At 37.6% G+C, this 12,606-nt stretch overlaps 1 protein-coding gene across 3 annotated transcripts in view; it reads left to right on the top strand.

Moving 5' to 3' along the window:
- The window catches only part of SLC4A4 (solute carrier family 4 member 4), a 336,115-nt gene that overhangs the window by 226,057 nt on the left and 97,452 nt on the right, over positions 1–12,606 (top strand). For all 3 annotated transcript variants that reach the window (XM_057726750.1, XM_057726751.1, XM_057726752.1), the window contains exons 10-12: positions 1,886–2,040; positions 2,670–2,783; positions 4,865–5,039. In XM_057726750.1, coding sequence (XP_057582733.1) covers positions 1,886–2,040; positions 2,670–2,783; positions 4,865–5,039 — 444 coding nt within the window. The remainder of the gene's footprint in view (positions 1–1,885; positions 2,041–2,669; positions 2,784–4,864; positions 5,040–12,606) is intronic.

Below are 12,606 nucleotides of genomic sequence, written 5' to 3' on the forward strand. Positions count from 1 at the left end.
TAATCATTCTGGAAATTCAAGTGTCCATATACTATATTATCTCAGAAATGTTGGGTTATATAAAATAATGCAAAATAAAATGGATAATGCACTTTTCCCTTAGGTATCAAAAGTACCTATTTTTGTGGGTTTTCCTGCCTCGTGGGAAGGAAAGATACACTGACTAAAATGCATTAGTGATTTTACTGCAGAGTATCTAGTACATTGGAATTATGACTATACTCTCATAATATCTTGAATGTCGTTACACACATTTTAGACATGACAAAACTGCAAACTAGTCTCATAATAGGAGAAATACTATTAGAATATAGGATCACTAATTTCTGCTTTTGTGTCTTTCTAGCTTACTATTTTCCCACGTTTTGCTTCATTGCTTGATATGTTAGTTTCTCCATGTGTTAAGTGGAGAATAGAGCATTTAGTTATGGCAGTTCTATTTGGTGATTACCAGATGGTTACTTAATCTGGGAGCATTGATGAATAGCAATGCTGTTTTTCTCCCCTTGAGGCAACTAAGCATCTCAGTGGGTTCTTTCATTTATTTTTGCATATTTATAATTTCTTTAAAAAATGCTTCCTCTGAGGTATATCAATTAGAAATGCTTTAGGCTGCAAATGACAGAAAATTTGACTTACTGTGGCTCAAACAATATAGGGTTTATTTTGTTCACATATTAGGAAATTTGGAGGTAGGTGGTTGCTGGAGTTGGTTTAACGTAGCCGCTTAATGATAACTCAAGTGCCAAGGCTCTTGCTTTGTGGTCTTAAGAGGACTACTGCTGTCGGCTCCAGTCACCTCACCTGTATGCAAGGCAGGAAGAAGGGGGCAGGGTAGTGTTAGCTGTCTGTCTCTTTCAACAGATATTCGAAAGCTTCCCCCTCTCCCCCCCTTTTTCTCATCTCATGGATCAGAACTGCCCATCCTTATCCACAGGGTAGGCTGGGAAAGTGACCGACTTCCCAGCCTCTATTCAGAGAAGCAGCAAGAGAAAACAAGGATGTGGCCAGTTGTGTCCGCTCCAGATGTTATGCTGCCACTTTGTACCGCCCTCCCCTCAACCCCGCAATCCCCAGACCGTTGTGTGTTGTTTGTTTGATAGCTTTTGAAAATTCTGATTGAGAAGAGACTTAGTAGCAATCTTTAAGAATAGGCAAGGGTATCAAACAGAGGCCACCTTCTCTCCTGGAGACTAAAGAATTTGACTTCTAAGGTATGAAAGGCTTAGTTTCTGTGTAAAGGACTTTCCGATCATCAGCCTGGTTGGAAGAATGGAATGATCAACAAAGAGGATTATGTACATCTGTAAGCTCCTTCTTTGGATGTTTGCATAAAAGACATAGAACATTTGCTGCCTTGGGTGGTTTAGTTATTGTCTTGCGAAAAGATAGATAGATGATCACCTACTTAAAGCCCTTTGCTTTAACACACATTATTTGTGTGTTTGAGAGCTGCAGTGTGCGTCTTAACTCATTCTTAACACTCAGCTTGAACTTTTCCTTCTTGAATTATAAGGAATGGTTTGGCCCAGTAATTTTTATTTCAGGGAATGATCTTCAGTATATTTCTCTAAACCATTTTCCCATAGCAACTATATCAGTGATGGTACATAGTAGTGGAGATGAAAGGCAATGTTGTTTTATGGTATTGATAGAAAAAAATCATATAAAAGAAACAGCTGTTTTCTCATGCCTCTGCCTATATTCCTTGGGTTCATAATCTGAATACTGAAATATTTTGGGATAAGCGGAACGATAGGAGTTATGAGGTTATGGTTATGGCAGTGTTAAAGTGGATTGTGGATTGCATTCTTCAGGCCCTGCATGGTGTGAGGCATGTGGAAAGTTCTCTCGTTGGATCACCACATCTCTTCTTATTCTTTAGGTGTTCCATGACATTGCTTATAAAGCAAAAGATAGGCAGGACCTGATTGCTGGCATTGACGAGTTCCTAGATGAAGTCATTGTCCTTCCACCTGGGGAGTGGGATCCAGCGATCAGGATAGAGCCTCCTAAGAGTCTTCCATCATCTGACAAAAGGTAAAATTATCAGGCCGTTGGGAGTTTTCACTCTTGAGAAGGAGGTTGTGTTTAGAAAAGGAAAGACATTCAGGCAACTGCCCTAATATTTTCAGGTTTCCATTCAGCTTTAGGTATTATCTCAAATGAACTACACATATGCCTTGGTTTGACATTTTGCTGACATTGTAAAATGAATATGTTGTGATATTCTTCAGTGGTTACAAATGAGAGATCGCAGATTGTGCAGTTGGAATACATTGTAGAGATTCTTTCAGAATGTTTCAGGGACTCCTTGTACATGTGGAAAGATCAGTTTACTTAAGATGACTCCCTGTAGATTAAAGAGGTTAAGAAATTGGGTGAGATAATTGAGGAGAAGCCATTTTGTAGACGTCTGTATTTTTCCAGGTGAAACAATTTCCCTCTTATACAACATACAAGTTATTCAACTTTCTCTTCATCCACTCATTTGTCTTGGCTCTAAATAGAACACTTTAAGAGTCATCTGTTAGGATGGCAGCAGGAAATAATGACCTTTCTCCCAAACAGTTTTCGGTCCATCTCTTCATTAGCTAGTGCACGACCTAACTAAGAGGCAGGTGATTGAAATAAACTAATCTTCTCTTGGGCTCTGTTGTCTTGCTTAGAAAGAATATGTACGCAGGTGGAGAGAATGTTCAGATGAACGGGGACACGCCCCATGATGGTGGCCACGGAGGGGGAGGACATGCGGACTGTGAGGAATTACAGCGCACTGGAAGGTAACTGATAGATTCTTCTGTCTTTCAAGATGAGGTTCTCTTCCGATCTGAATTTCCCTTTATTTTTCTATCAGCATTTTATTCACCAGTTTGTACTTTTGTTTGGCCAGCCAGCACACATTTATGGTGTACCTATTAGTTACAGGCACTTGGGAAGCAGCAGTGAATGAAAGAAAAACCCCTGTCCTCGTGGGTCTTACTTTATAGCAGTGGGAGACAAACAGTGAGCAAATAACAAAATGTGCATCTGGTTTTATGGGGCAAAATAAAGCAGAGGTAGGGAGTTTTCGTGATGGGAGAATGGTATTAGGTATTACCATATTACATAGTGAGGTCAGGGAAGGCCTTAAGGAGAGTTGCAACATTTCAGCAAAGTCCTAAAGAAGGTGGGAGATAGACCCTGTAGATGTGGGGTGGGGAGAGCAGAGTGCCTGATGTGTACTGGGTTGGCATTGAGGCCAGTGTGACTGAGGGGTGTTAGAAAGAGAGCTGGGAGAGGGGATGGCAGGAAGACTGAGTATAGTGCCAGTCTTCCCAACTCAGCTTTCATGATTCCCTCTTTCCCCAGTACATTTACTCAGAAGTGGGTAACATGGTACAGAAATGAGTAACTCCCAGGCTACCATCTCCGGGGCCTGCAGTGGGGAATTCAGGATTCCCAGATAGCTTTGGCTAAATCTCTTTTCATTAGAATTATACCTTCACTGCTAGGGTCTCCATTTCATTTTGGGTTAATTACAATTTTAAGTAGGATACTCATTTATGAAGATACAGCTTTTTAAAAACTGCAGATTTTTTGAAAACACGAAAGTTAGTCATTTTAATACACAATTGAATCTGAATGAAATTATGTTATTTTCTTCCTCTGATGACCCACTTGGGTTTCTCTCCCCAATTAAGAGGACATCCTTTCCTTTTCCTTCTTAAAGAGTAGAGAGTAGAACCTTCTTTTGCCCTCATTATTTTTTCCAACTAGTTCTTTACAAACTATTTCCATTAGGAATATCCTTTTCCTTTTTTACAGATATAATTTTCGGGATTTAACCTTTTAATTTAATCAGACTATAATTTCCTTCTTCCATATTGTACCTTCCCTAGATGCATCGCATGTCTGTAGTATGCCTGGTACCATGCAAGGCCCTGTGCATACCGAGAAAACTGCAGCAGGGCACTGAGTGCAGCTAAGGCAATCTTGAGAAAGTGTGATAGCCCGTAGTGAATGTCTGAGCTGTGAATGGAGGGTCAAGGCTTCAGAGGGCCATTGAGCTCTGAAGAAGGGCATCATAGGCAGAAGGCACAGCATGGGAAAGGCTGAGTGAGGTTTGGTTGGGGTGGTGAGTTGACAGATGCGCAAGTCAGCTGACTTGCTAACGCGTGTGATGGGGCTCAGCTTGCAACACTCCTGCATGACACGCCTGCATGGCTTCCTCCCTCAGTTCCTGCCAATCCTTACCACAAAGTCACTTGCTTGGGAGGGCTCTTCTGGCCACTCTAAATTTCAACCACAGTACTCTAGCACTTAATAACCTGCTTCCCTACTTATTTTTTTCTCTGATTTTTAGCACCATGCATTTTACTTATTTTGTTTCCCTCACACAGAAAGTAACCCCATGAGGGTGGGTATTTTTTTCCGCTTTGCTCACTGCTGTATTTGCAGCACCCAGAATAGTGCTGGGCATGTCACAGATGCCCAGTAAACGTTTGTGGAATGAGTGAATGAATGAATGAGGCTGGAAAGGAAGCTATGACAAGAGTATAAAGGGCCTTATATGATCTGCTCACAGGTTTGGATGTTTTTCTTCAGACAGTGAGAAATTTAATTCATCTACACAATTCATTCTCATCTAAAGACCAACTGTCTAATCTTTAGGGAACGTGACGCCTAATTTTGTGACCAAAAAAGAGACAGATAGAGGGTTTATTCCTTCACAGTTTCCTGGTTTTATCTTAAGTAGTTAAAGAGTATCTTGCTGATTCAAACACTTTAAATACAAATTCTTTGTGGTTAAATAAGTTATCTCTTGGTTAATTTGATGGTAGTTTATTTTACGTTGTCACATGTTTGCTTTCTCCCTACGCAGGTTCTGTGGTGGACTAATTAAGGACATAAAGAGGAAAGCACCATTTTTTGCCAGTGATTTTTATGATGCTTTAAATATTCAGGCTCTTTCAGCAATTCTCTTCATTTATCTGGCAACTGTAACTAATGCTATCACTTTTGGAGGACTGCTTGGGGATGCCACTGACAACATGCAGGTGGGTTTGGTTTGGGGAAGACACAAATAGTACAGCCCAGATTGCCTTCCTCACCCCTACAGCTCAGCTAGAAGCAGATGGCCTTTCAGTTACTCAGCGTGATTTTCTTTCTTTTGCTAGATGCTGCATTTTACTTTGCTTCTGGCCTGCTGCTGTATTCCAGCATTTTAGTAATTACAAAAATAGCACGATGAAATCTGGCTTGAGTCACAAGTGGGGAAAAGAAGGGAAGGAAATGAGGATACACAGTTCTTTTTGGGCAACAGCATATCAGCTGCTTTAATTTTATGCTGGGTATAAGGTTTAGCTCTTCTAATACCTTGAATGTATGGACTGGACTGATATATCAAGTTTTGGGGAATGCCCGGTTAGCTTCCTTTTACATGTGAGGAAACGAATGAGTGATTTGCTCAAGATCAGATTCGCATCTCTATCGGTAGAACTTGGCTTTAAGAAATAAAAGCTAGGAGTTGGTTTTTCTGTTCCTGAATCTGCCTTTCATTAAACTGTGAAGACTCTAGTTTAACTTACTTTGTATGAACCAGTTTGTTGGTTACTTTGTAGATGGTGTTCGCCCTCCTTTTGTATCAATAATAGTTGAAGTTTTAGTAATAGAGAAGATATTTTAAATTCCCATAATCAGAAAAATATGTGCAAAATTACTTTTAGTTGATCCAATCATTAAGGGAAAAATAGGCATTGCGCTAGGTGCTGTATAGAGTAGTGAGTGAAGCTGAAAAGAACCTGATTCAAGCCCTTTTCAGACTCTGTCCTTCTGTGTTACTACTTATTACTGTTAACCTATGTGACATTCATAAGTGCTGCCAACCAGCTTATTTAAAAACATACAGCTGATTCCAAAGGATTGCTTGTCTTCTACTTCTGTTTCCTCCCCTGGGCACATTCATGTTTGAGATTTCTGCTTGAACACAAAATTAAGATGGAGACTGTGAAATTTATGTTGACCCATGCAAAAAGGGAGACATTAAACAATTGTACTTCGTTTGCTGAGTGCTTTTATCTTTTAGCCTTTATCTGTTGCTGCATAGCATGTTACCCTTAAATCTGAGGCTTCAAACAACCATTTTATTACTCTCTCTCATGGTTTTGGTGGTTGACGGACTAGCTGCGTGGTTCTCTTTGGTCCTCGTAGACTTGTAGTAAGTTTGGAGTTCCCTGAGGGCTTCTTTAATCACATGACTGGTGCCTAGGCTGGGATGTCTGGAAGCTGGGGACTGATGGCTCCCCACATGACTTTTCCTAGGGCTGGCTTGGGCTTTGTCACAACTGGGCACTCTGATGACTCCTAAGAGCTCCTGCTCCATTGGAAGGGGGCAGTTGCCACTTGGCTTTGCTTGTTCCCATGTGAAGCTGCACTCAGGATTCCTTCATTTTCTGATTTTCAAGTTAAAATTAAAAATTCAATTTCTTATGTGAAATCTGATGATTCTTAAATATTGGCAATTGATTAACATTTTAAAAATGACCTTGTTCTGGCCAGCACATTGTTCTGGAAAGCACATCCCCCAGGCATAGGGAATGGAAACCAAGCATGGTAAGACACAGAGATGAAGTATATGAAGAGGATGTTTCACGCTTTTTTCCTCATAAGGATGAATGAATTGAATTGTAACAGTGATGTCAGTGATCACATTTTTTATAAAATCTGACCTGTATTCAAATCGGGCAGCTATTCTTCATCTAAATGAGAGCATCGTGATAACTAAAGCATGTCATTCAAGAGAACAAGAGGAAAAGAAAGCACCAGGAAGCACCCTGAGGCCAGCACGAGGAGGATAATACAGGTAGCCTCATGTTAGAAAATCAAAGAAAGCTGTGATTTTGAGAGGGCAGCAAGAACAAAACCTCCTTCTGTCTTTCAGAATATAGAGAGACTTTGTGAAGATAATTTTTCAACACTTTTTTTTTTCAAAGATGTTCTCATTGAGATGGAGACAGTATGACACTTCTTATGTGTTAGTTTATCACCTTAAGCTGAATTGAACTCCTTTTCAACTTCATAAGACTTAGCTTTGAAACACTGCATCTGAGACAGGGAAGAAATCTGTTAAAGTCTCTTGTTGGTTCCTCCTGGTGAATTAATTTCCACATGAGCAAGTTCTGCAAAGTACAAGATTCTGTTGTGTAACATATATGGTTACTGTGGGTTTTCCTCTGTGGTAAGTGTTATGGGAAAGGCCTTGGTGGAGTAAGCTGTTTTCTGGGTTCTGAAGATTTTAGGAGAAATGTAAATGCTTTCAGTGTGTTAAGATGTCCATTAAAATGACCATTTGCTGGATATTATTCCTGGAAGTTGACTTAATTCAAAATATCCAATTCAAACCTATGAGGACAATTTGCCAGACATAATTTGATCATTTTATTAATAGATTTTGTGACCTTCATTGATAATTTCACTGAAACTGTGACTTCATTATTTCAAAAATTTCTCTGAATGAAAATAGTGATGAACATATTTTCTGCTCATTTCCGAAGACTTCTTTCTTTAATATATTGATGAAATACTACCATTTGGTACTTTTTCAGTGGGTGGCAGAAACACTGAAAACAAGGATAAAAAATTAATGATCGTTAATAGATATTTGTTGAACTGAGTGCTCTAGTATCAATTTCTTTTCAGTGGAACAGTGCTATTAATAAATGGGTTCATAGATCCAAGTGCTGAGTTTATAGATCTAAAATAATGTATATAACTATGAATTGAATGGTGTGTCCACACATACCTAACTCAATAGTTACATAGTAATTTTACATATCCTGGTATTTAAATACGGAAAAATTTTACCTCGTCATCAAATTAGGTTTTCTTGCACTGATAGATGACTTAGATTGGTATATCTATTGGTTTTATCTATTTTGAAGACCAGGGAATAAGGTGAATTTTATATGTTGAGGGGTATCTCAAAACTGAAAGGGTGTGTACTTTAACATACAGAGGTGTTTTGGGGGGTTTTTTGTCTTATTTTTTATGGAAGAATAGTTGATTTACACTGTTTTAGTTTCTGGTGTACAGTAAAGTGATTCAGTTTTATATATACATATATATGTGTGTATATATAAATATACATTTTTCATATTCTTTTCCACTATGGTTTATTATAGGATATTGAATATAGTTCCCTGTGCTATACAGTAGGTCCTTGTTGTTTATCTGCTTTATATATAGTAGTTTCTGTCTGCTAGTTCCAAACTCCTAATTTATTCCTCTCCCACCCTACCCCTCTTTGGTAACCACAAGTCTGTTTCTGTTTCGTAAACAAGTTCATTTGTGTCATATTTTAGATTTCACATATAAGTGATGTTATATGGAATTTGTCTTTATCTGATTTACTTCACTTAGTATGATAATCTGTAGATCCATCCATATTGCTGAAGATGGTGTCATTCATTCTTTTTTATGGCTGAGTAGTATTCTGTTGTATGTATATACCACATCTTCTTTATCCATTCATCTGACCATGGACATTTAGGTTGCTTTCGTGTCTTGGCTATTGTAATTAGTGCTGCTGTGAACATTGGGGTGCATGTATCTATTTGAATTATAGTTTTCTCTGAATATATACCCAGGAGTGGGATTGCTGGGTCCTTCTATTTTTAGTTTTTTGAGGCACCTCCAAACTGTTTTCCATAGCGGCTGCACCAATTTACGTTTCCACCAACAGTATAGGAGGGTTCCCTTTTCTCTACATCCTCTCCAGCGTTTTTTATTTGTAGACTTTTTAATGATAGCCATTCTGACCGGTGTGAAGTGGTACCCCATTGTAGTTTTGATTTGCATTTCTCTAATAATTAGTGTTGTTGAACATCTTTTCATGTGCCTGTTGGCTGTCTGTATAACGTACAGAGGTTTTGATGCTCTGGCAGTAGACATCCTCTTGACTCGACATCAGGACAACAAAATATTTTATGGATTTGGTGCTGAGACCCAGGTTATTATTTCACAGGTCCAAGGCAGAGATTGGGTTATTTCTTTGGAAATATTTAATGAGTGTCTACTATGTGCCAGACACTATTTCAAGTGCTGGGGATATAGGTAACATGACCGAAATAGACAAGATTCCTTATTCTGATGGTATTTACGATCTGGAGTATTGATAAAGCAATCTTTTTTATGCCCCCAGAGATACCAGTAGTGGTTTGTAGTGGGCTTATTTAGGGGGGTGAAATCCTGTGGCTTCATTTGACTTTCTAAACACTCGGTCAAGACTAAGCAGAAAAGCATTGGCACCGCCTGAAATAATCTTCAGTTATATCACATGCCTTCATAAATGTGGCAGTGGGTTATTCTCAAAAGCACAGGCAGCTCACATGAGTCAACTGAGAACAGCGTCCTTGCTTTTAAAGGCAGGCAGCTCAGAGATGGTTCACATAGCCTTTATTGTGAGGCTACAAATAGACATGGGTGCTGGGTAGAAAAGCATGTTGTGAAAACACAGATGAGTCACTGCACTGGTGTTGTTTAAGCCAACTTCTGCCAGCTTCTCTTCAGGAGGGCTTGCCTGCTCAAAGACAGAAATTTACATTTAAGCATTCATTTCAGAGCAGAAATATATATATATTATATATGCATATATAATATGTAATTAATATTCACACATATTCGGAGTTATATATATTTAATAATCACACATATATATGTAATGATATATGTGTCACACATTGTGTGTGTGTGTTTGTGTATGTGCATATACACACACTGCTTTAGAAGCAGATTTTGGGAGCGGTATGGATCATTTCTCATGGGACTGTGTTCAAAATGAAACAGCTGAGGCTACAGTGGCTCCAGATATAATCAAATGATAATGGGAACCTAGATAACTATATGTATTCTTCAACTTGCCATATGCATTTGGGCCATCATGCTTCTCTGAGAGGACTCTGAGGCTTCCGGAGAGGATACGCATGGATTCCTCGTTAACTGTGGGCAATTAAAGTCTAGCCTGGGCTTCTGGGAGTGACTGAACTGCTTTGCCAAGAGTTGACCTTACATTCATCTAGGATCTAGCCCTGGCTTGTGACTGTTTCCTGTTCTTAGAGTTAAACACAAAGGCCTAGAGCATAGGCTTTCTGAGGTCCGAGAACTGTGCAGAATTCTTACTGTCCTTTTCATTAAGTCCCACTGTAATAGTGCTCTGTTCCCCTTGCCATGCTGTCAGGTAAACAAGGGCTTTTATCTTCACTATCCTAGCATGTCCTTTCCACAACTAAACTCTCTGTGACCATGCATGTGAACTCACTGCGTTATATTTCTATTATTGGTTGCCAAGTAGGTATACTGTTCTATTCATTTAGATGCTTTAAATTGTTAAATGTTATTTTAACAAGTATTTATGGATAGCTTAGTCTATGGGTAAGATACTGATATAAGGCACACTTTTTGGATGCTTTGTGGCAAGTCTTTGTGTTGTTTGAAAGTTGTTCTGAGCTTTATGGAACACAGAAAAGTGCTTTAATTTAAATCGACATTGTTGATTGTGAATGACTGAGAACAGTCTAGAGGGAAGACTGAGTGAAGAAAGTCATTTAAATTTTTTTCAGGAGTAAATATGATCATATTTTCACAAACCTTTTAGTAAAAGAATACAGTAAGATTTTTAGAATTCTGTGTGTTTTGTGTTATTTATAGAGCCTAACAGAGCACATTTTAAGGGAACTTGTTTCATAAGAAGGGAACATTTATAAATATAAATTTGGCATCTCTAAATTTGAGGCTTTTTTTTAACATACTATGCTGAGAATATTTGATCAATCTGCTTAAGATGGAATTGTATCATTTCTTATTCGTATATGATATTCCTTGAAAAGATAGACACTTCTTTACAAAACTTATCATGTGCAATTTATAGCAGCAGGATTAAAGCAGCTGATAATTGCTTTACTATATGAGGACTGTACGATCATTTCACCTTACCTGAATATTGCACTTTGGCACCAAACTGCACTTCTTCCTTGAAGTGAAAATAGAAGGTGACTTGTTAATCTGTACCAGAAACATATTCTAGTTTCAAAAGTTAGGTAGAGATAGTCTGTCGGAATGATTCAATTAGGTTGCTTTGGTAAGAAAAAATGTCTATTCAGTGACAAAGTAAAGGGTGCTGGTCTTCTTACTTGCTTCCAAGGAATATTGGTCATTCCTTTCCCTGGAAGGAAATTTAACTTTAGATAATTTACCTCATTTTATGTACAAGTTTTGAATTAAACATGTTTGGTTGAAGTTAAGTAATTTTTTTTAACCAAATTTCACTTGTCAGAAACTTATTTGGTTGTTTTTTTTTTTTTTAAATTTTAAAGACCTTTGTCAACTCTATTTTCTTGGTGACCAGAAAATGATAGTCATTTGGGCAGCAGTGGAGATCCCAATTGATGCTAAATTCTAAAATTATTTTGTGGTTAGCTTGAAATTATTTTGAAATAGCTTTGTTTTTAATAAGATATAATTATGCATTGTAGAAAATTCAAACAATACAGAAACACTGCATAGAAGATATTTTTGCTCCCAAATCCATCGCCCAGAAAAAACCATTATTAACCTTTTCATGAATATCTTTTCATATGTCTTGCAATGCATATGTGAACAGATAGATCAGTGTATAAAATTTTATGTAAATGAGATCATATACGTGATCATATACATGACTAGCATTTCATGGAAGTCTTCCCACTTCAGTACAGATCTTGAACATTATTTTTAATGGCTGCATCTATACACATGATGTATGTGCTATAATTTACTTAATAAATTCTCTATTAGTAGACTTCCAGTTTTTTTCAGTTTTTTTCATTTGTAAACAAACTTGGTGCTTAACTACATTTTCATACTTTGTAATTACCTCCTTAGAGTAAATTCCTAGCAGAATGTGATTTCAGGATATACTTATTTTTGATATTTATTTCAGATTACACTTCACAAAGTTTATACCAATTTATACTTCTACCAGTAATGGACAAGAGTGGTGGCTTGCTCACACTCTTGCAAAAACAGGATTTGTCTCATATTCTCATTTTTGTCATTCTGTGGCTTGAAAAAATGATGGCTCATTCTTATTCAATTTAAATTTGTTTGATTTTTAGTGAGAGTTAATATCCTTCCACACTTTATTGTTTTTCTATGCGTCTTTATATTTGTACTCTTGGAATATTTTCCTTTTGGGCATACTTTTTTTTTCTCTCATTGACTTATAAAAACTCTTTGTATAATAAAGATATTTTCCTTTTGCTTGTCAGAAATATCACAAATATATTTTCCCCCAGGTCTGCCATATGTCTTTTAGCCTTATTTATGATTTCTTTTGCTGTAAAGATTTCAATTCTTATGCAGTCAAAATCTTCAGTCTTTATAGTTTCCTATATTCGAGAGGTTTCCCCACCCCAAGATCAGAAAAATATTTACCCACATATCTTAGTTCTTTTATGCTTTCGTTTACATTTTTTATCCATCTGGAATTGATTTTTGTGTAAGGTTATACTGGTATTTGATGTTTGGACACTTCAGATGATCTAGATACATATTCACAGCTCTTCAAACAAAACAGTATTGTAAAGCCTC

This window comes from Hippopotamus amphibius, chromosome 3 (genome assembly GCF_030028045.1).
Source record: "Hippopotamus amphibius kiboko isolate mHipAmp2 chromosome 3, mHipAmp2.hap2, whole genome shotgun sequence".
In the NCBI taxonomy this organism is placed as follows: Eukaryota; Metazoa; Chordata; class Mammalia; order Artiodactyla; family Hippopotamidae; genus Hippopotamus; species Hippopotamus amphibius.